The sequence below is a fragment of the Harmonia axyridis genome, chromosome 4 (genome assembly GCF_914767665.1).
Source record: "Harmonia axyridis chromosome 4, icHarAxyr1.1, whole genome shotgun sequence".
NCBI lineage: Eukaryota > Metazoa > Arthropoda > Insecta > Coleoptera > Coccinellidae > Harmonia > Harmonia axyridis.
Window position 1 is genome coordinate 22085547 of NC_059504.1, and position 26041 is coordinate 22111587.

General features: G+C 34.1%; 1 protein-coding gene across 1 annotated transcript in view; it reads right to left on the reverse strand.

Annotated features, from left to right (window-relative positions):
* The window catches only part of LOC123677634 (protein big brother), a 52256-nt gene that overhangs the window by 17406 nt on the left and 8809 nt on the right, over window positions 1–26041 (reverse strand). The window contains exon 2 of the mRNA XM_045614282.1: window positions 20558–20746. Within this exon, the coding sequence (XP_045470238.1) occupies window positions 20558–20746 (189 nt within the window). The remainder of the gene's footprint in view (window positions 1–20557; window positions 20747–26041) is intronic.

The following is a 26041-nucleotide window of genomic DNA, read 5'->3' on the forward strand; positions in this document are numbered from 1 at the left end:
GAAGGAGATGATCAGCTGATTAGGAAGAAGTCGGTGAAAGCCATCCAAAGCTACCAAAGAATGTATTAGGGAATCAAATTTGAATCTAATGGAGAAGTAATTACTGATTTTGAAACCTATTTTGAAAGCAAAGACGAATCTTCCCAAAGAAGTAATATTGAAAAGTTCGAATAAAGTTGATATTTTAAAGAAAAATGTTTTTTACTCCTTAGACCTAGTGATTCTTCAATTTAAGTAGCTTGACATTTCAATCCAACTATTCGACTTGAAAATCAAGCTCGTGAAAAATTACATACTTGAGTTTGACTCGACTTGATTTTAGATATTTATTGCTTGACTTGATATCACGCTACTGGATATTACTTGAGCTTGATATGCACACGTCGCACGGCATATATTTCTGGAATCTCATGCGCCCTTAGGCTAAATAATCTCTTCGACACTTGCTACCAAACGCTGGAAGAAACGCTTCGTGAGTGGCGGGCTTTAGGGGATTCCTCAAGAGCTAAGAGATTGAAGCATTCGCCAGTAGTTTTCTCACATTTCTATGAAATCTATTGGTAGTTTCGGAAATATCTTTCCAAACTTGGACAAAATGGCCAAGGATTTTTTATCAAAGCGATCATCTTCAGCTCTTGTTGAAAGACAATTTTCCAAGCAATTCTTACAGTTACAAAAACCCGCCATAGGTTAGGCGACAAATCTATAAGATGCATCATGTGTCTTAGATCCTGGGTGGAAAATTATGAAATCGAACAAAGCCTGGAGGTTTCTGAATAGAAAGATACTTTATTCTTTTATCATATTATTTTTTTTTTGTTATGATTTATAGTGATTTAGTTAATTTATGTTTCTATCAAAGAAAATATATTTTCGGTTCTTTTATACAATGAATTCAATAGAAAAAAGTTTTTTTGCAAGGTTCCATCTCATTTCATCATTTTTTTATTGATGTGGTACTACACAATAAAAGTGCTGAAAAACAAGTAGCTTGATATGATTCAAGTACTCGATAAAGGAATACTTGACTTGACTTGAGATTGAAAAGCCAAGTAGCTTGAAAAACAAGCCAAGCCGTGAATCCTTAGTTAGACCCGGGACTTCTTGCGTGAAGTTTTATTAATGATTAAATCACAAAACGTATTGAATTTATTGGAAGTAACCTAAAATAATTATAATTTCACTATTTATAATTATCGTTAATCAAGTTCGAAAGTAATATTTCCTTTCCCTTCAAAATTACCTGAAATCAAAATGAGTGAACTTACATTAATATTGTTAACATTAAAGCCGCTAATCCTCAACATCCTGTGTTATCCTTACAATCTTTAAAATTGGCCAAACAAGTATCGAATGTTACCGAAAACTATAATTTAACGCTCAATGTCCTCCGATTTTCTGCCCTCCTCCTGTAATTTATATGTTTATTTAAGGGTAACACGACTCTGACATCTTCAATGTCTGCCTCTTGGTAATTAGTTGAGCCTGTCAAACATTAGAATGGACACTGGCTACCAAGCACGCCTTTGTCCATTGCAAACAGGAAGCGACCATTAGGGCAGTTGCAACGCGTTAGCTAATTTTGTACAATAGTCCATTGCCACCTGTGATCTCTTTTGTTGCCTCAGAGAACGTTCATTATTGGTTTTGTGTTGGATGAAAATCGAGTTCACTAACGGAAGGCTATATCCAAAAGAGATGGAAAGAAAAATTTCAATCTTATTTGGAGTTGAATGTATACAGGGTGTCCCAAATTCGAAGCTCACTGAAAGTGTCTCGAGGACTATAAGACTTAGAGAAAAAATCTTCAAGGACCCTCGTTCTCTTCTTTCCTAATAATAAGATATCAAAAACAGACCATAGATATAGATATTGATTCGTTCTCGAGTTACATTTTTTTCATGAGAATCCCATTAACTCATGAACCGTTGAGTTTTCATCCAGGGTATGGCATATTGCTGAAATTGTCATAAAAAAAGCTATCTAATGATGTAATACTATACTGGGTGTGCCATTTTAAATAAGGAAGTAGTAGTCCGCCACCCTGTATACAATAAACTATATTTTAATTAAATTATTATGGAGGTATTGTTTTCCATGCAATTAACATGAAATTTGCATGAAGCTTCAAATTGTTGTTCTACATCTAAATTCCATTACTATCGCATTGGTAGTTTTGAATTTCAAAAGAAAAACAAAATTCGAACGGACATATTCAGAGAATTCCTAGTCCGATTTTACCCATTAACGAACTCAACCGCGGTATTTGAGATCAGAACCTAACCTAATATTTCAAGTTTTCAGATCTTTCCGTTCGAGAATTATCGCGTTTACGGTCGGACGGACAGAATTGAATTTTGAAACGTATTAGTTATCAGGAAAACTTATCGTTCGAGACTATCTCTGTTTCAAAATTCGGAAATTACACACATAGTGACGCAATGATAAAGAGTTACGGTTATTACTTACTGGAAAATTCTACGAACAAAATGATAACATATGAACTAATTTTCGAAAGTCACAATAGATTAAATCTTCGAATGTTTATTCATTCGACTAATGAGAAAATAATAAAATCTTGATAGAAGTTTATATGGGTAAACATTCCAACAAGATTCTGATTTCACTAATAGTCAAAATGTTGAAATACCGAATAAGACAATTATAGGGGTAGCCTAGTGTTTGACAGCTTAATTAAGTGACATCTGACAAGCGTAGCAGAAATTTGGAGCAAAACATATGGTTAGGACTTGAGCTTGAAAAATATAAAATTATGAATATAATAACGGTGGTTCACGAAGATCTACCTAATTCTTATGTTGTGGAAAGATGAAATTTATTCCAACTGGTCAAAACATCTAATTTTGATGAAGATATATATTTATTGTATTGTATCAACTGATGATGGGAATAAATGACCTTCAAGGAACAATTATCAAATATAATAATATGTAATGAAAAAATTTGTTATGGTTATGTTATATTCAAAATCCATGGAATTTCTTAGAATTCTTTCGAAAGAAAAGGGCTCTTCATGAAAAGTTGAAGTAACTACAATGTTACAGAACTGTTACTGAAACAGAAAGTTAATACCTTTTTTTTCTCAATATGACTCGTTCATTATTGGTTGGCACGAAATCGTAGAGGTAAAAAAATCAGATCAGATCAATTAGTGTATTTAATTTACTTACGTTAGAGGCTTTTGAGATAAATTGAAATACGATTTAATTAACAGGTTTATTACTCCATAATTCAGAGGGAATTGCCTAACTAGATGCCTATATAGGGTGTTCCTATGAACATGAGCCCGCAAACGTTATTTTTTCGAGAACTTATTGAAGTTTGATTTTTTTTCAAGTTTTTTTTTTCATAGCATCTGCACTTCACAAGATATTGAACAGAAATTTGGCATAAATATTCTATCTTATTTCAAATTGCTTACCCAGTATATTATTGCATAATTAGATAGCTAATTTCAATTCAATTCAATTTATAATTCAAGCAATATGCCATAACTTGGGTATAAACTCAAAGGTTCAGATTCTTATGGAAAAAAAATGTTTGCGAAGAGGACATTTTTTTGAATATTTCTGCAGAAAAAATGAAAAAATTTTTTCATGAGTTTTAATGAGTTTGAGTTGTCCAAGTTCATTATTTTCTCATGAATATTCTTTGCATTTTTGGTCAATTTTTTCATAAGAATCTCTTAAACTCATGAACCGTTGAGTTTATACCCAAGTTATGGCATATTGTTGAAATTTTCATCAAATAAGTTATCTAATCACGCAATAACATGCTAGGTGTTTTATTTGCAATAAGAAAGTAGTAGTATGTTTCCCGTATAACCGGAAGTTGTAGTGGACTGAAAATATTTTAAGGATAAAGATCATTGTCTCAAACCCCCATATGCAATTTTCAGCACAAAATTATGATTAGTTTTCCATAAACGTCTAAAAGGCCATTGCGATGAATCACCCTGTATAGCAATAATTCATGAACATTCGATATACTCGTATCGTATCGACTCTAAGAAATTCCCTGTATCTTTAAAACAAAGCGTTTTCGAGACAATTTTTATAGAACTCAAAATCATTCAAGGAATCTATATAATTTTTGTAGGTATACCCCTGTATATGTATATACATGGTATACATGGATGAAATGGAATTTCACATGAAAACGAAATAAAGATTTTTTTGATCTGCGACAAATCATTGGATGGAGTCCATATATCAATGAAGAAACACTTCATGACCTTTATAATTATATTCTTTAAAAGAGTAGGTAAGTCTAAAATCCAAAGTTATTTTCAGCGTGAATTTCGAGTGTTATTGAACTATAGGATATACAATGAAATGAGTAGATTGATTTATTCTCAATTTTATTTGAACTGTTCATGAATTTGGAGATGAATAAATAGAAAAAAAAATAAGAATTGGTAAGTATTGATGGGATCCAATTTGTACGTTTAGGTTCCAAAATTTTAATTTTTTTTTTCATTATAATAGGTCAAGAGCTTTTATATAATAACAATAATATGAAGAAAATATTTCATCGGTTAGAAATAATATAAACTCTCGATGAATTTCATTACTTAAATAAAGTGGCGATTTATAACTCTGAGCATGCTGTATATCAACATTTCAGGAGCGTTCTGCCCAATTGTCCGATTTCAGTTAATGGGGCAAAATTACAAGCAAACAGTGAAGCAGAGGGACAGGCAAACGTCTGGCTATTTCTCTTTTCTTCTCGTGGATTTATGTCCCAAGGCACAGGCACTTGAACAACCCTGTTCCTCTGTGTTGTCGGCAGTTGTATAGCAGCGCATTCGGTCCAATTTATTTTTAAGGCACTGTAAATTTTCCAGATGTATTGTTCCTAGACGCGGCTTTAAGTTAGACCCGTGCTCTCCGAGCTGCCTGAAAGATTACCCCAAATTCCTCTCTTCGATAGTTTTGATACCTTTCGGTGCTATAATTCAAACGAGGGTTCAGCCAGGAGTGAGGTTTCTATTAACTCGAACTGAGATAATAGGTCCAGATACAGATCTGTTGAGCGTTTATGGAGGTTTTCACAAGTCTCTTCTTGTGTTGATTGTTACGATCAACACACGCGTTTCTGTGTCGATTTTTGGATCCTACATTGTGGATTTCGAATTATGTAGGTACGATATTTTTTTGTGAGGCCTAAAGTCTGAGTTGCACCAATTTGCAAATTTTCATTTTGCAAATTAATTACGTTGCACGTAAAACATTAAAAATCGAAAAGATCGATATGAAAGCCAAGAAAAAGTTGCACCTAGGTGCTCAAAGGAAAAATATTCAGTTGTTATTATTGATAAAATTGTAACACTGACGAGAATTTGTATTGCATGTGTTGGCAGTATTATTGCTAATAAATCAAATTAAAATATAGGTACAGCTATGTGATTTCTAATGACACAATGATGAACGAGCGTTCAAAAGTTCCCTACTCCACGCGAGTGCTTTCTGGGTGCGATCAACACGAAATTTTACAAAAAAAAAATTGTACCTTAGTATTGCTGAAAAATCTCAAATACTCAGGTCGGATCTGTTGTAATGGCTTATTAAGTAATTTTTTGTATATGCTACTTGTGTTTTCTATGGATTTGATGACGCTATCAACACCAAATTCTTCACAAACTTTTAATGATTATCATAAAATCAAATCTAACATCTATGCTATCAATATATTCAAAAAGTCAGTGGATGTATTCTGAAAATTTTTCATTTCTCTAATTTTCAGGTAACCTTATCGTATGGTAGTGTGTGCTAGAAAAAAAGTTTCTGCTCGGCATACCTATTTGTAAAACAAAAAATGTATTCAAGATATATGGCTTAAGATCTATGCTAAAAAAATAATATTCATTCTTTTACATGTCTTTATGTTTCTAATTGTATAAAATTTCTTATAGAATTAACATAAAGAATTATTCAATAGATTTAAAAATAAGAATACCAAAACATCGACCAAAACTAGACAGATGGATCGATATATGCAGCCCACACACAATCTGCCACCCTCAGAGAATAATGCATTATTCAGGGTGTCCCAAATTTGATGCTAACTGAAAGCATCTCGAGAACTATAAGACTTAGAAAAAATTCTTCAAGGATCCCCGTTTTTTTATTCCGAAATAATGAGATATGACAAATGAAATCATAGATATCTTGCTTTATTTCTGAAACATGGCTGTTTCAAATATATCGCTATATCTTGGTTTCTGTTCGAGATATTCAAAACATTCTAAAACGTTTTTTTCGGGAATGTTTATTCTTCATATGATTCTATTAACAAATTATAGAGATTAATTATCGTTTCAGAAATATAGAGGCGAGTTGATGTTTCTCAAACGAAACACACTATATTTATTGATGCAGTCTTTTAACTGCAGATTTTTCCGAAAAGTATTCCGTTATTATTTTCCGAAAATGTCATCCGTTTTGAATATATTGACTTCTTCGACTTTATTTTTTTGATAGAACACCTTATATATAAATATTTTTCATTTATTTGTAGATTTAATTCATTTTGTATCCATTGTATAATTGTAATCAATTGATATATAGGGTGTCCTATTAAATTAGAAATCAATTACCGTTTTAGAGAGAGTTTTAGGAGAGTTGGTATTTTTTAAATAGGACACTATATATGACTTGATTACAATTATACAATGGAAAGAAAATGGAATAAAACTCGAAATAAATGAAGAATATTTACATATAAGGTGTCTCATCAAAAAAATCAAGTCGAAAAACTCAATATCTTTAATTGAAACGGATGACATTTTTGAAATACCATTAACGATATGCTTGCCAATCTGAGGTTAAAAAAACTGCCTTGAAAAATAAAGGGTGTCCTATTCAAGAAACAACAACTCTCCTCTATATCTGAAACGGTAATTGATATCTATGATCACTTATGAGTATCATATTAACCATAAAATTGACAGAAAAAAAAACGTCCGAGAATTTTTGGAATATCTCGAACAGAAACCAACATATGGCGAAATATTTTTCTGAGAAGCCTTGGAACTTGAGAATGAATCAAGATAGGTACTTATGATCGGCTTCATGATACCTTAATATTTCGAAAAAAAAGATCGGGGTTCCTTGAATAGTCTTATGGTTCTCGAGAAGCTTTCAGTAAGCATCAAATTTGGGACACCCTGTAGAATGTACAAGTGTCGGATTTTGCCCAATAATAATAATAATTAACCGCAGATCAGAACCTACCCTGAAAACTTCAAGAAACTGGGTGCTATGCATTCAAAAGTTATAGTGCACGGCCGGGCGAACAGAATTGAATTGAAGACGGATTCATCATCATAGAGTCGAATTTTATCGTTTGAGACAAAACCTAGCTCAAAACTCGAAAATTACAGTTCTTTCGATGAAATATAGAGCGATAGAGAAAAAATACTATTGAGATGAACTAACAAAATGTGAATAAACTAACAAAATGACGGGTGTTACTTCAACTCTGAGCATAAAGCGCAGTTGTATCAACTAACCGACAAAAAATGTATCAGACATTCCTCTCTGTCAACTCTCGCTCAGTTTTCGTCTTAACCTGGATTACGTGAAAAATCCAAATTTTTGTTAAACATTAATCGACGTCAACCCCTATTGCCCAAATATGTTACCCCGTTCTCTGCACACAAGAAAATTAGAGTTTAGCCCGAAGCGCGAAGGGTGTCACAAAAAACAATCTGGCTTCATCCTATCGAGTAGAGCAGAGGACCGAATTTAATAAAGTTCAACGTTACAATCCTTTATCATCCTGATTCGTCACAACATAGAGCATCACCTGGGATGATCGCCAGTTTTACAAAGGGATGAACAGGGTTTAATAACCGAGCAATTTGTCATTGCTTGCTAAGAGAGAGGGTGCGTCTGATCGTAAACGTTTATCACTTGTTTGTCTGAAGGCCAGTTTGGAAAAGAGGAAAATACGACGGAATATTAAATTATGTGTGTACAATTAGATTTCTTTTGATTTATAGCTTCCTGTGCTACTTTTTCGTTTATTAGTTTCAATAATGAACCTTCGAAATTGAACATTTTCTGACCTTGACGGACGGATTTTGGATTCGACACATTTCAAAACGTAAACTCTGAAACGGATCAGTGATCGGGGACCGTATTCTCGAATATTTCCCTCCTGTCAAAAATTCTATGTATCTGAAGAACAATTATCGAAAATTACAGCGAATATTTCCCTCCTGTCAAAAATTCTATGTATATGGAGAACAATTATCGAAAATTACAGCGATAATTGCATTGTAGGAAGCGAAACTGCACTGCGATAATTGTTCTGGTCATAGATGCATAGTTTCTATGCATCTTACACAGTTCGAATCTATGGCAATTCCATTCTACATCAGTTTGACAAGTGATGTAACAGTTTATTCGGGAAATATTCCCCCGAATTACACTCGTGCATCAAAATGACCGGATAATTTCGCATTCCAGCGTGTTTTCTTTGAAAAACTGCATTCGGTCATTTTAATTTTTGGAGAAAGAGCCCGACACCGAAGGTGGAAAGAATGAACTCATGCAGTTTTTATGACAACACGCTGTCATGCAAAATTATCGGTAATTTTGATGCACTTGTGCAATTACCTACGAATATTTCCCTCCTGTCAAAAATTCTATGTATATGGAGAACAATTATCGAAAATTACAGCGATAATTTCATTGTAGGAAGCGAAACTGCACTGCGATAATTGTTCTGTTCATAGATACATAGTTTCTATGCATCTTACACAGTTCGAATCTATGGCAATTCCATTCTAAATCAGTTTGACAAGTAATGTAACAGTTTATTCGGGAAATATTCCTCCGAATTACACTCGTGCATCAAAATGACCGGATAATTTCGCATTCCAGCGTGTTTCCTTTGAAAAACTGCATTCGGTCATTTTCATTTTTGGAGAAAAAGCCCTCCACCTTCGGTGTGAAAATGAACTCATGCAGTTTTTATGACAACACGCTGTCATGCAAAATTATCGGTAATTGTGATCTTTCAAAACGTCGTTCAACATCTTTCAACTTCAAGTCGTACGACACCCAATTTTCTCTTTTCTGAATCATTCAAATGACTTTCATGCGTTTTGAAATGGCTTGTCACGGTTTGACATGAGTCTTGATCAAGTAATGCCTTCAATTCTGCATCATTTTGTCTCTTCCAGCGCCATACTGGTCTCCGCCGTCAAAATTACCGTTCTAAAATCGTTGAAACCACTCTCGGTACGTTCTTTCACTGATAGCGGCCTCAACATAAGCATTTGAGAGCATTCACTGAGCCTCAGTCGCAGATTTCTTCATATTTAAGCAGAAAATTAAAACCTCCCGCAAATGACGAGAATTTGGCCCGTAAGCTGACATGTTTAATCGAGAATAACTTTATGATGCAGACACAAATTGACTAATCTTCCGATGGCGTTATGTTCACAAATACCTAATCTTATTGTATGACACCTACGATCTTTTCATTTCGACTACTATTTCATTCACCGTTACAGCCATCTACTCCAAAAGTGGGTGCAAAGTTGTACACTTAATATTATGATAACTTTTAAACCAAGGAGCATATTTGAATAATTTTCTCGCTAATTTAGAGCTAAGAAGGATATTTTTCATCGATCGCTGATATTTTTCAATTTTTGAGGCTGTATTCATGAGTTACAGGACTAGGCGGAAAAAGTAACAGCTTAGCTGTTTTGTACGAGCAATGTTTTAGTTTTATTATTATTATTTATTTTTATTATCCAGCATTCTTGAATGGCACACTATCAAGTAATTTTTCTTGTATGATAATTATTAACAGAAGTGTTGTTGAAAATAACATTATATAATTTTTATTATTAATATACTATGATATGGGTAACTCTGTTTCTTTTTGTTCGTTTATTATTGCCATCAATATGTTTCGTGTGGCGGTATCTTGAACATATTCCAGCAAAGCTTTGCTAGGGTACTTCGTATTCAATTGGTGATGCGCGTATCTCAAAAACCATATAATGATTGCGATATGAGCGCAGGTTCCCAACGTTCTGGTTTTTTCCTTTATTCGAGATACATTCAAAAATTAATTCTAAATACATTTCACCAAAACACATTGCACATACATTTCCATATATTCATAAGGTTATGTACTTTTGAAGAAAATTTTCCAACCATATGAAAAAATTCTATAAGAAATTTATGTATATCTTACAAGAGATGCGGGTCTTCAACCTTAGAATCATTACACTTCAAAATAATTACGTTTGCATTTTTTAGATTATTCAGCAATATCTAAAATCATTCGACCATCCTGTATCAAATTTGTATACCTCAGATTCAACCCCCTAGCTAGAACCCCTTTTTTATATCAATGACTTATATCCGTTTCCTTTTCAGAATATAAAATTGAAAGATAGGATATTCAATACGCGAGACAGAAATTCGATATGAAACTAATCAGGCAACAATTATAAACACGAAAATAACTTTCAGGAAAAAGGAAAACCGCTGAAATCCGATCTGTTTCCATGATAATCATCGACCACAAAATCGACACACAATAGCTGACTGAAAACGTAAATGATACAACGAGAAACTTGTCGAACAGGATGCATGATACAAATAATTTTTCATTTGAATGGACACCTGGCTGAAATTGATATTGAGGTAGTGAAAACTGTATATCTGGTTGTAAAATGACCAATACGTTCATCACGGATATCTAGAGAAAAAATATTGAATTGAAACATCGATAGTAAATTGATATTACAACCGAAAATTTCTGTTTCTTAACAAAAAAATTTGATTACAAAAACGCTTTGATTTCAACAGTGAGAAAAGTATATTTTCATCGTTAAATACCGAGTAAAGACTGATTGAAATTGATGAGGTATAAGATCATGTCACTGTAAGTCCTAGTATGTCGAATAATTATGGAACAAAGTGGATGTTTTAAATTATTGAGTCATTTTTGATAATTATTGAATTCTATTTCATTTGTTATCTCAGATGATAATTTAAAACAATAGACACTCAGAATACATTATTTATAGCTGTTATATTAAACGAAAGAATGAATCAAATAAATGAGAAAAGCACTGAAGTGAAATATCAGAACCTTTTGAGCGCTCATTCGTTCATACACCAATTGCGCTTTTGGAAACCACAGCTGTATTTAGGTATAATATGTATTCTCCAAAAGCGGATAAATGAACAATATCTTTAAAACTTCTAAATTAACGTCAGTGTTTTCCTAACTCTTTTAGGCCCATTTTTCTTCATACCCACATATCCATACATATTTTCATAAATATTTCTTAAATGGTTTTTTTCCAAGACATTTCGAAAAATAGAAGTTGGTCGTCATTTTTTTATAATTTCTTATATTCTTATATATTTCAAAATCAAATCCATTTTTATAAATACAAGAGCGGCCCTAGCCTTCAATTTTGGGGGGTAACCGTTATGGGATTCAAGTTTTTTGATGAGACCATTTCGTAATTTGTCTGATTGAAACGCATATAAGTGTTAGGTGGTTCCATTTTGGTGTCATGCCATTTGGATAAATGGACTTATTGACATTTTTGAATTGTAATTTTTGAAAAATTGCAGTATGTTTCGGACCACCTGTAGAGTGATATGTAAATTTGCAAAAACTTGAAAACTTTTCGAACGAATTTCAAGATGTGATTTTTTGTTTGAATCTTTATATCCATAAAATTTGTCGAAATAAGTACCCTACGAAAAAAGTATCACATATAAATGATGACAATTGACCAGTCAGATATTTCGTAATCAGAATTTCATGAAGATTATGACTATGATATAAAAATTGGCTGTTCTCTTAAAAAAAAAACAGGGTGGTACATGTTTCACCACTTTCGGACCACCTGTACAGTCAAAAATAATTTAATCTTTTGCGCTGAGTACTGCCATCAACATTGAATAATTCTCCTAGATCAAAATTTCCAAGAGTTATCGACGATCGAGTACTATTATATTGACTCACATGAAACGAAACGAACACAGACCATTATTTGTAATAAACGAAGAATATGTGCCGCTTTTCAGAGTGGAAAATATGTTGCATCCATCTAAGAAAATATCATGAAAATTCCGCAAATTGTTGCAAATTTTTAATTTTGTCTAACACACATGAATACAAACAACATTGTTTCCGTCGATCATCTTCAGCAATTTTGGTCAATGATGGAGCAGATTTAATTGTTGTAATGTGGCATGCGGGATGGAGATCCTCAACAGAATGATATATTGAGGAATCTTTCAGATATAAAGTGCACATAACTGATAATTTTTTCTGAGGTAAAAGTGTCAAAGAGAAATCTGTTCAGAAAGGCTAACGAGAAAGATAATGGCGTTTTAGGTAGAGTTCAATCTTTGTTTTATAATTGTAGAAACATTACTATCTACAAAAATACAAAAATAGAAATAATTAGCATTCCATCCATGTATCTCATAATATATTCAATGTTTGTTCTCGATGTGCGTGTATTCAAAGTGTAACTATATGTATAAAAAAAACAGAAGGGACAAATAATAGCGTAGTCCGGAAAAGTTGCTTTTCCGACAGATAAGGAAGTAGGCATATTTGAACGATTTTAGAAAAAAAATTGTTTTTCCTCCGATGGACTAGTTTTCATTTTTTTGTTAAGGATTAATTCTAAAAATTTAAGTAAAACGAAACAAAAATGTGGAAGAATCATTGAAATATCTCTAGAAATGAAAAAGTTATGGGACTTTGAAGTTGCGCTTGGAAGAATAATTTCATAGTCTAGTGTGTGACGTCACGCCACTTACACGAGGCGACTGGTATTCGCAGAGTGCTTACGAATTCATTGGTGTACAATCATTTGTGCCGTTCGTGTCGTGTTTTGTTCGTTACACGATGGCTGAATTGAAAAAAATCCTACAAATATTGTATTGTGCCTATGTGTGCAAGCACGACAATTAAAAACCCCAATAAATTGTTTTTTCATGTACCAAATGACATGAATCAAAGGAAGAAGTGGTGCAAATTGATGAGGCGTGACTTAATTGGACCTAAAACTACTTCATATGTGTGTGAAGATCATTTTGATGTAAGTACCTATCAGTATCTACTAGCTGTCTATTTCTGATAATAAAAATACTTAGGTGTAAGTTGGTTGGAAATAAGTTATTGAGTAGAATAACTTTGTCCTTTCACGAAGCCTTCTTCCATTATGGTGACATAAAAACAAAACTCGAGTTAAAACTACACTGTACAACTACAAACGGCGTGGGAGCCTTGGCGCGGCTAAGTATTCAAACGTAATTTATGGTGTAGCGATCACAGAAAAGTGGCGTGACGTCACAGACGAGTCGGAGACCAAATACGTTCCGCGCTAAAATACGTAAATTTAAATAATCTATTTCTCAGTCATTTATTGATGGATTTTCAAAATTTTTTCACTGATTTATCAGTTTTGCTCTATATTTTAATTCTATCTTGTCAAATATAATAATAATAATAAAAATAATAATGTTTATTCAACATAAATAAACATGGTGAGTCTATTTATGTTGAATAAACATTATTATTATTATAATTATTATTATTATATTTGACACAATAGAATTAAAATATAGAGCAAAGCTGATAAATCAGTGAAAAAATTTTGAAAATCCATCAATAAATGACTGAGAAATAGATTATTTAAATTTACGTATTTTAGCGCGGATATAGTATTATCAACATCACTAAACTAGTCCATTGCAAATATATCCCTCTCAAGTCCACTCCAACATTAAAATAACGAGCAAGGAGAGTCCGCCTTGCAAAACTGCAGCGCACGAGAGCAAAACAAAGGCGAATAATGATCGCAGCGTGTCAACAGAGAAACAAACGAACGCCGTTGGTGAAATAATAGAAGCTTTAAGACAAAAGACTTGTAATTGACGTGAAAATGAGCGCTACCGACGGTGTAGCGTCAAGTAGCACGCTTCTCCCATTGTGGGTGTAGAACAAATGCCACCCGTCTGCTCTTTACAATTAATTAATGTATAATGGGTATTTAAATCCAGAGCCACGAGACCCCGGATACGCATTTTTAAGAAGAGAATAAATTTCATAGATCGAAAAATGCCTCATCTGACCGTCGTTTGTGAAATGCTAGATATAACAGGCTAATTGAAAAGTCCTCGGTCTACCATTGTAAAACACATTTTTTTGACAAAATTCGATTTTGTTATTCAACAAAGTTGCCTTCGAAGGCGATACAGCGATTATAGCGATCTCCCAACTTTTCGATACCATTTTTGTATTACGATTTGTCTCTCACTTCAAAATAGGCCTCAGTTTCGGCGATTACTTCTTTATTTCTTTCCATCGAGCATTCTTTCAAGATCTGTGAACAGGAAAAAGTCGCTGGGGGCCAGATCCGACGAATACGGTGGATTCATAAGCAATTTGAAGCCCAATTCATGCAATTTTGCCATTTGTTTTCATTGATTTGTGACACGGCGCATTGTCTTGATGAAACAGCACTTTTTTTCCAAATGCGGCCGTTTTTTAACGATTTCATCATTCAAACGATCCAATAACGCTATATAATAATCGATATTGATGGTCTGGCTCTTTTGAAGTTAATCAATGAATATTATACCTTGCGCATCTCAGAATACTGATGCCATAACCTTGTCAGCTGACTGTTGTGTTTTTCCTCGCTTTGGATTCGGTTCATCGTGTGCAGTCCACTCAGCTGATTGTCGATTGGACTCCGGAGTGAAATGATGGAGCCATGTTTCATCCATTGTCACGTATCGATGCAAAGATTCAGGTTTATTGCACTTAAATAGCTTCAAACACTGCGTAGAATCATTAACACGTTGTTGCTTCTGATTGATTGTGAGCTCGCGCGGCACCCATTTTGCACACAGCTTTCTCATGTACAAATATTCGTGAATGATATGATGTACACGTTCAGATGATATCTTCACAATGTCTGCTATCTCGATCAACCTGACTTTACGGTCATTCAAAATTATTTTGTGAACTTTTTGATTTTTTCGTCGGTGACATCCTCTTTTGGGTGTCCACTGCGTTCGCCGTCTTTGATGCTCATTTCACCACGTTTAAACTTAGCTTACCAATCGATGATAGTTGATTTTCCTGGTGCAGACACCGGAAACTCATCATCAAGCCAAGATTTTGCTTCAACTGCATTTGTTCCCTTCAAAAAGCAATACTTTATCAGCATACGAAATTCGTTTATCCCCCTTTTTTCAAATAACAAAAGTAGCTACACTCACAACGCAATATCTCACAAATTAATGGTCGAACTGCTGTCAAATTTTGACACGTATCATTTGAATGTGAACTAATATAACTTTAAATCATGGATTTAATACTAGCACTGCCATCTGTGCATCAGATCGGACACTTTTCAATTGGCTTCATAAGAACACTTACAAAAACGTAAAATTAACATTTTCTAAAAAATAAAACAAAATTATTTTTCACAAATATTTGAATATGTTATGAGGGATAACGTTATTTTAATATTAATAACAATAATTGTTTCTTCTCCAAATTTTCTCTAGTTCTGATAACGCAATTATTATTTATTTTGTTGGAAATGGTTATTCTACATCTGAATGTGAAATTTCATCGATCGAAAAGGTATTTTTGAAATTAAAATAAAAAACAAATTTGAACTGCCCAATCAATAAAGATTCGAAACGTATGCAAATTTAATGAAGATTTTTATTCCTTTTTATTTTCTGTTTTCCTGTGTCATAGGTCACAGGTTGTATTTGCCTGTTGTTATAAACTTACCAATATTGTGTTGAATTTTTCTATAATATTTTTTGGAACAATATTTCACGTTATTTCTTCTAAATATATTTTTCAAGCTAAACAGATCCACGAAAATGAATATGCCCTGAAGATATCAACTTGAACTAAGTATATCGAATCTGATGGATGTTTCTCCTCAACAAAACATACTGAATAATGGAAAAATATTGGTTCTTTGTAAAGACTTCCTTGAATAATGCAACATATGTATTTACTGAATATTTGGGCTTCTGTTAATACCTAGAAGCTAAGCTAGTAAACGGCAAACAATCACAGTGTGTGTGGCATGAATGATGTTTATGCTTTCAATAGAGCCGTGCATCAAGCATGTAATCGACAAATAGGATTATATGGGGATCATCTTCCTATTTTACCTACAGATAGTTATGAATTTAAAGCTAGTTCTGTCAAAGGTAACAAGCTGTTCGCAGAGTGTACCTCTGTTGACTGGCATTCAATAGGTTTAGGACCACCTTGAGGGAGATAACTCCTTTTTTATGAAGAGATATTCAAGGGTATGATTTTGTTTTTATGTTCACTATAGATAATCCTGGGAATTGTTGCGATATTTTGGATTATTCTGATATAATATTCTTTTGGGAGATGTATTTAATAAACAGTAGGCGGAATTGTGCCATATTAGTTCTTGGAGGAACCAAAACCAATAACTGCTGAGATAAGTGCTGGGTACAGCCATTTTTGATCCTTTTAAAGAGACTAAGTAAGTGGGTAGTTATTTGGTTAAATATTAATGGTTTGTAGAAATAAGGTACTTAATTTCGAGGCGACAATGGTTTCGAATGATTATGGGGAGGAATTCTAGGTGAAAACCAATTCTGGTCGCTGTTTACGTGATAAAGCTCTTTCATTGATGGGCAAAATCTGTTCAGAAGTTATATCCATATTGAATTTTTATTTTTTCATCAATGGAAAAAATACTCATCCGATCAACTAAAATTAATAGTCAGTTATGGTATCTTTGAAAGATAAAAAAAATTGTTTGTAAAATTTCGATGTCTCAGAATACATCCGTAAGTTTTCAATAAAATTTTGTTTGAATAGGGTTGTTCAAATTTCATGTCTAATGATGGAATATCAAGATCAGTTTGAGAAAAATGAACGCCACATTTTGACCTTTTTTATCGAAAGAAACTGAATATCGCATGTCTCTATTTTCTTTTATTTTCGAAATATGAAAGATAATTGTAATTTGTCATTTTCATCAAACCATCATAACTTCCACAACCTTGATGCTATCGCCATGAAACAAAATATTATCGTGGTAAAATTTCTCATAGAATCTGATGGTCATTAGAGACTGATTTTTTCAAAATAACCATCAGATTCTACGGATTTTGTTTTATAGCGATAACATCAAGATTCAAGAATGTGGTGGTTTAATGAAAATGCACAATTCTGATTTTCGTTCATATTTCGGAAACCAAAGGGTAGCTTTCAGTTTCTTTCGTTTCTCGAAAAAAAAGTTTGATAATGTATACCATCCATCTTTTTCTAACTGAAGTAGTTCTGAAGATCCCATTAGCGAATTTGAAATTTGAACCATCTTGAACATGTAGATCACGGTAAAGTAAGTTTTACCAAAATTTCAGCTATGTAGATGTCACACGGAACAGAAATCATATTTTTCTGATTTGATAACCCTGTGAACCTCCGAATATATTTCGGATTTGTTTATATTGTTTTTCGGTTTTGAAGGAAAGGTCTAAGGAATTTCAAGATGGAGTAAGATCATAGTTCAGAGGCTGTACTGAGATCTGAGTGGGTCTAAGATGATATTTGGTGAAAAAATCTATAAAACCTAATAAAGAGCCTTGTTGAAGAATCAATAAAGATTCGAAACGTTCGCAATTTTAATAAACGTTTTTGTTCCTTTTCTGATATTTCGTCTATCCTCAAGCTGTGATTTCGTATTGTTGTTCAATATTTTTCTCGAATTTCACATGATTCTAATGATTTAACTAGCTCGAAATTTTGCACGGAGTGAATTATTTTCACCTATCAACATTCAAAATCTCAACACCATCAGTTCTCTGAGATTCTGACCATGCGATCAACATGAAATTTTGCACAATGCTTTCAATTATCATTCCACATCAAAATGCAAATTTTGTTCCCGATCGAACATACAGTTTTGATATCAACACAAATAAAATACTTCGAACGGCCATATTTACGGAACCCCTAGTCGGATGTTGCCCATTAACGAACTTAGCCGTGGCATCCAAGATCTGAACCTAGCCTGCAAATTTTCAGTTTCTAGGTCTTTCTGTTCGAAAGTTATCAATGTATACATCTGCAGAGTTGAAAAAAATCGGCTCAAAATTAAAAAATCACAGATTTTGTCCCAAAATGATATAGCGATTTGTTCGAAGACAATCGCTCCAGAATGACAGGCAGAACTAGGTGACAAAAATCGTATCACCCTATGTTTTCTATAGCAGATCAATATTATCCCTTTGAAAACAGCCGATAGGTCTGTGAAAACTATTTATGTCACTTTTACTCTTAATTGTATTGGACCCTCAGCAAAGCCACCCTGCAAGAGGAATTAACATCTTCGGAAAGTTAAACCTTCTTAGTTTACTCAAGACAGTCTCTTCTGTCACAGGAACTAATTCATTCATCAAAGGAAATATCCAGGAAGACAGGGGACACAATCAAAGCTCTTCGATTGTCGATATATTGTATTTTAGGGACGGTCTAGACAGCTGTTAAACATCTTGTAACATAAGAGCAGGGAGCACGAGTCATTGAGATCTTTGTTGATATATTTTTAAATATTTGACACTAACGAAGCGTGACCCGACTACTTCCCCAGATCTCTCTTCTTTTGGGTCGATTTCGGAGATTCCCTTTGTCTTACGCAGGAATTTCTGAGGAATGGAGAAAATCTAGTATCCTAATTGATCGGCACGGGACCCTAATTTGGTATGCATATGGTGGAAGTTTTTGCCTCAATCGATTCGAAAGTTGATAGGAATGGTTTTTAGAAGATGCCAATGTTTTTGAACGCTTTTTGAATTTTGGAATGTGAAAAAAGTCTGTCGGACCCATATCAGGGTGATAGGGAGGTGGTTGTTCTGAAATTATTTACCGTGTTGAAAAATCCATGATAAGTTTTCTTTTCACACATATATCTGAAATATAAAATTTAAGACAAATTCTTTGTTTTCTATTTTGTTAATGACAATTTAATGAGCCAAGTGAATATAGAAGACACTTCCGCTCACTTAGCACGAAAGCGTGTTAATAATTCGGAATATACAAGGTGTTAGATATAAGGCCGATCGAAAAATCCCTGGTCTGATGCACAGATGGCGGTGCTAGTATTAAATCCATACGATTTTTAGCTAGTACCAACCTTCAAACGATACGTGTCAAAATTTGACAGCAGTCCGACAATTAGTTTGTGAGATATTGCGTTGTGAGTGTAGCTACTTCAGTTATTTGAAAAAAGATGGAAAAAAGAATTTAGTGTGCTGATAAAATATTGATTTTTGAAGGGAAAAGTAAAGTTGGAGCAAAATCTTGATTTGATGACAGTTTCTGGGGTTTGCACCAGAAAAATCAACCATCATTGATTGGTATGCTAAGTTTAAACGTGGTGAAATGAGCATCGAAGGCGGCGAACGCAGTGGACGCCCAAAAGAGGCTGTCACCGACGAAAAAATCAAAAAAGTTCACAAAATAATTTCGAATGACCCTAAAGTGAAGTTGATCGAGATAGCAGACATTGTGAAGATATCATCTGAACGTGTACATCAATATCATATCATTCACGAATATTTGTACATGAGAAAGCTGTGTGCAAAATGGTTGCCGTGCGAGCTCACAATCGATCAAAAGCAACAACGTGTTAATGATTCTGAGCAGTGTTTGAAGCTGTTTGAGTGTAATAAACCCGAATTTTTGCGTCGATATGAGACAATGGATGAAACATGGCAGTTTTTGAAAAGTTGGAGTTCAAGTATCACTTTAGAAAGTGACTTTGTTGGCGAATAGAGTTGAATTTTTGAGAAAAAATGTGTTTTACTGGTTGGGCCAAGGAGTTGAGTGAAGTGTTGAAAGATGAAAGGAAATAATAATATAAAAGTAACATGGTATGAAATTTGCAGTCCTAGATTTTCCATAACGTGAAGAGTTGCTTTCAAGGTTCATAGATCAAACTGTATATTTTGAGCTAACTACCTACTTGCATGAAAATGCAAGTATGTAATACTCCTTGTATTTTCAAACAAAGTTTTTCTATTACATGATTATTCTTGTAAGCATTCATCATTCACTAAATCTTGTTGAATATTTTGCACCAAATAATTTCCTCGATTTAAATCGTAATTTAACAAATTGCGAGTTCACCCAATCATGGAAATAATTGAGGGACTCGTAATGTTCATGGCATTATTATTAGAACAAGTAGGCGCGCGGCGTCTAGCATGGCGTCGTCCAAAATCAATACAGACGCTCCGTTCTCATTGGTCAACAGATCAGACACCATTTTGCAGAAGTGATCAACTTCGGAAACATGTACCCAATTACATCGCTCTCGTTATCATTGATGACAAGGAGAAACGATATTTATGAGGCAAGAATAATCATAAACTACCGATATCTTTTCGAGAAAACACTTTTTCGTGAATTATGTCAAAATTAAATGATCAAATCAACTCACTTTGCCTGGTTCTTTATCGAAATCACATTCTTTATCGGGTACATATCCAGATGCTGGAGGAGTGAATACCAACTGGAGGTTGGTTCCAGTGGCTGCAAAAGCAATTTCTGTGTGACCTTCGCGACATCCATGTTGAAACCTTGCCTGTCTTTCCTCTTGGCCTCGGTCTCTACAGCCGGTGTATCTAATCTGAAAATATAATATGGAGTTATGCAGTATACAGAAAATACTTGAAAATAACACTAATAATAAGAGTAAAGATTTTTATTGTGAAAAGGCAAATTACAATAAATATAAAATTTGCAAACTTGCACCGCAAAATGAGAACGTTGGTTACAAAAATAAACAATCACCATGCAAAAAGCGGCATTGAAGGGACAACACTGCCAAGGAATGAAGGAGTCAGGGTTCTGATGGACATCATGGAACTTACCCATGAGCAGATAGAAAGTATACTTCAGAGACTAGGCAAGAACATAAGAGGTCTACAAAACATTTTGTGATTCAGATCAATCAACACCTTTACAACTGCATGAATAGCATATTTCATACCAATATCAGACAATCCAACAAAAACTGTTGGATTTCCCTTAGCTATCCAAGATCAAGTGATCTCATCGAGAAACTACTGCAAACATCATAAAGTGTCCATCTCAAACGAAATAATCAAACATATCACCGGTGGATGTCAAATATTTGCAGAAAATGATTACCTATAAAGAGGGACACGATGAATTATGGATGATACTCCACCTCAAATTGGCAACCATATTCAAGAATTATTCTTTCCGAAAGAGTGTCGCCATATTACAATTTACAAGTACCGCCCGCAGGCCATCCTGGAGAACGAATGCTATAAACTGTACTGAGGATCATACTCGTAGTGTTCTCACTGACAAAACAGTTTCTCACAACAGACCTAATATTTTATTAGTCGATAAAGATATAAAGGCAACAATTCTCATCGATTAAGATATCCCAAATATCAACAACATAAGTCAAGAACGTCGATAAAATTTCGAAATATGGTTATCTTGAGTTTCAGATGAAGCTACTTGATTTTACTTGAGCTTGATATGCGCGCTTAGACTAAATGAGAGGATTCCTCGAGCGCCGAGAGACTGAAGCATTCGCCAATGTGACTTTCTTAGTAGTTTTTTCACATTTCTTTGAAATCTATTGGTAGATTCTGGTAGTTTCAGAAATATCTTTCCAAACTTGGCCAAGGATTTTTATCAACGCCAGCATCTTCAGCTCCTGTCAAAAGACAATTTTTCAGAGCTGCTCTTACAGTTACAAAAACCCGCAATACTTTAGGCGACAAATCTATAAGATGCCTCATGTGTCTTAGATCCTGGATGGAAAATTAAGAAATCGAACAAAGCCTGGAGGTTTCTCAATATTAAAAAACTCAATTTTTTATTATTTTTCATTTTGTTATGATTTATATTGATTTAATTTATGTTTCTATTTCAAAAAAGTTGATATTTTCGGTTTTTTTATACGATGAGTTCAATAAATAAAAGTGTTTTTTGCAAGGTTTCTTTTCATTTCATCATTCTTTATTGATGTGAATATCTACACAATAAAACTGCTAAAAATCAAGTAGCTTGATATGATTCAAGTACTTGATAAATGAATACTTGACTGATTTGAGATTGAAAAACTGCTACTTGACTTGAGCTTAACTTGAAATCAAGTCAACCCAAGCCAAGACTTGAGCTTGACTTGAAATCAAGTCAACTCAAGCCAAGACTTGAGCTTTACCAACCAAGCCGAGTAGCTTGAAAATCAAGCCAAGCCGTGAATCCCTAGTGAGTATAGGTACTAGCTTTTTGGAAACCTCAAAAGAATGCTCCAGGAAAATAAATTTGATTCTAATGTCTATTGAAGAAAAAATTGTTGAGGTTGAAGCCTTCATCGAAAGCAAAGACGAATCTTTCTTCAGAAAAATTAATGAAAAGTTAGAGGAGCGTTTACTACATGTACTTACTTTTGAGGGATAAAGTCGAATTCTCATGAATAAATACCACAGCTACGCTACCGTTGGGATCTTCTGCTACCTATTCAGCTCTTAAGATTTGACCAAGGCATCATGATTTTTTTATATTACTTCTGTTTTTAATTTTCGGAATTTTAAATGCAACTCGAAGTTGATATTTGAAATTTTCGTTATTTTTTTATGATTTGAGGGTTCATAACTTTGTTTCCAGCATATCTTGTTTCCAGCAACAAAAATCATCTTGGTTCCTTGGTCAAATCTCTGGGACTGAATAGCAAACTACCCCATTTACCTTCCATTTTCGTATTTCCAACTTTCAATCTGTATATCTACCAATCACATGAAATTTCAACAATCTTAAATGGTCCGTTTTCTAAGATATTGAAAATTTCATTGAACTTAGTTTAAAATTCCCTCGAATACATCTTAGAAGAACATCAAACTAAGACGTGAAAATTTATTACCTACTCGAATCGAAAAACATCCTCACCATGACCTACTTCAACTAAAATCATTGTGCCATCTTTATCCAATGACACAGAAATATTAACCCACAAGAACGGGATGGAGTCAAAAGCAGCCCGATCCGAAAGACGAAGACAGTACGAGGATAACATTTTAATGACACCGTCATGATGTTAACAAATTCAAAGAAATAAAAACGAGCCCATGACTAAGTGGAAACCGGACATATAACAAATTCTTGAACGGTGTTTCATATCATTTCATAACAAACTGTTGTTGAGCGGTCCCCTCGTCTGTTTATTTGTTTACTGGTAAATGTTGGCTTATTGTTGAGGAATGACTGCAATAAAATCGAATATTAATTCGATTTTATCGGCTCTCGAAAGAGTGCTTATTGAAAAATTAAGTATTCATTTAGGGGTGTCGCGTTACTGACTAAGCTGATTGTCTGATCGCTATCGGTTGTTAATGTTCATTGTTCATTGGCATTCTGATATCATTTTTATGCGAATGTGTTTCAGAAGAATCCTTGAGAAGCGGTGGAATTATTCTATTGAAATAATGCAATTGCTTATTATCATTGTAGAAGTTGAAGTGTTTATCAGAATGGTCAGTTTTTCGGTGAGCCATTTGAAATTTGCATTTGGGATCAGCTACCAATAACGACCACGTGGCTTTCTGCTTATCAGTCAGACTTTGGTACCTATTAATTTCTCCTCTGGCGCTCCTGCGATGACCAGACTTTATTCAATGTACGAAGTTTTACATTCACTTTATCTTCTTTCTATTTTCACAGCAAATAAGTTATTTGGAAGAAAGGAAAAGACAAAATGGCCCAGCGAATTATCGACCCATAAGCCTATTATCAGTAATTAGTAAAGTGGTAGAGAAATTAATTCACAGAAGACTAACAGATTTCGTAGAAGAAAAGAAAATAATTCCAAATCGCCAGTTTGGGTTTCGCAAAGAGCATTCAACGATTCATCAAATGGTACGACTAACGGAAAATATTAAGGAGCAAATGAACCTCTCTACAGATACTGGTGCAATATTCTTGAATATGTATAGGCATTTGGTAAAATGTGGCATCATGGTCTGATAAACAAAATGAAGTTGATGAAATTTTCAATCAAACTTACGAGATTAATACAATCGTACCTGGCAAATAGAAAATTCAGAGAGAATGTCGATAGTACCAGGTCGACGATCAGAGAAATTGAAGCCAGAGTTCCCCAAGGATCGGTGATAGGGCCGCTGCTGTTCAATTTATACATGGCAGACATACCAAAAATGAATAGATGCCAGATTGCCCAGTTTGCAGATGACACTGCCATATACTATCTCAGTAGAATGCGGAAAATAACTACTAGGCATTCATAAATAGACCAAGATAAACTGATGGAATACTTCAAGAAATGGAGATTCGAAGCGAATACATCTAAAACGGTTGCAATCTACTTCGGAAGAACAACAGTAAAGAAAGAGAAAGCAGGAAACGTCAAAATAGAAAATCAGAGAATGGAAAAAGGGAGCAAAATATCTGGGAGTAATACTAGATGAAAGAATGAACTTTAACAAGTTGAACAAGAGTAACTAACCGAAAGAAGAAAACAAAAAAAAGGCAAAGCAATTGCAAGGGAGACTGTTCCCGCTGCTCTACCCTAAAAGTAAACTTTCCTTAGAAAACAAGCTGAAGATAATAAAAATAGTGCTAATACCAAGCATTACGTATGCAGGAGTAACCTAGTATAATACGAAGGACAATAATCATGTTGCAAAGTACGCTAAATACAGTAATCAGAACAGCGGTTGGCGCCCCATGGGAAGGTATAACCAACCAACAGAATAAGAAGAATTGAAAATTGAAACTATTTAGGAAATAGTTAACAAACAAAGAAGGAAGACAATAGAGACGCTGAAAGAGCATAAGAATAAGGAATTAAGAAAAATACCACATACCAAAATAAGAATGACAGATAAGAGGAAATACCTCTTTAAAAGAACCAAATAGAAGAAAAAAGTGATATGCAGTAGGGAGGAAATTCGCCCAATTAGACAACAGTAGGAAATAGGAGAAATCAAAGTAGAGGCGTAGGGAATAAAATTCCAGCCTTATTCAAAAAGAAGATCTGAGAAGCAAATAAGTAGAAAACAGCACTGTACGACAGTCGATTATTTTTTTCATCAAAATTGTGGTTGTTTTTCACGAATATTTTAAAAATATATAAGTGCTTTGCACATTGACCATCTATTCTCATGCGAAAAACGAAAAGTTAGCACCATTTTTTTTCATTCGCAACTGCAAATATTCACTTTCCACAATGTAGATTACTTTAAGGATATTATGTGAAAACACCTCAAATATCGGTGATTTGTAAGAAGATATATATCTAATTAGTCTAATTTCATTTGACCTGAGCAGCCACATACATTTTCGAATCGCGAATAATGTTCTTCTTCTTCATACGTTAGGACAAAGTCCTGTGTTTTCTACAATGTTCCTGATTCCTGGGATGCAGAGGTCCAACTTTCATACCAGCGCTTTGGTGGTCTCCCTGGAAGTCTTGCGGTGTTAGGCCTTTTCGTTTTTGCTATTTTGGGCAGTCGGTTATCAGGCATCCTATTCACATGGTCTCTCCAATTTCTGCGCCTTATCCTTGCCCATCTCACTACATCTCCGGGATACAAGATCCCGGAGATACATCTGATCTCTTCATTTCTCTTATGGTCGAGTAATGAATAGCCTGCTATATGTCTCAGCACTCTCATCTCAGTTGTTCTTAGTTGTCTCTTGGTTTCGGCATTTTCGGCTCTTGTTTCAATACCATACGTCATGATTGGCCTAACACAAGTCTTGTATATTCTGACCTTGCTAGATAGGCTCATATATTTGTTCCTCCATATTATGTCGCGCAAGTATCCCGATATCAACGAGGCTTTTGTAATTTGGCTGTTCACCTCCTCTTTCAGATTTCTTCTACTTGTTATATTGGAACCAAGGTATGTGTATGATATAA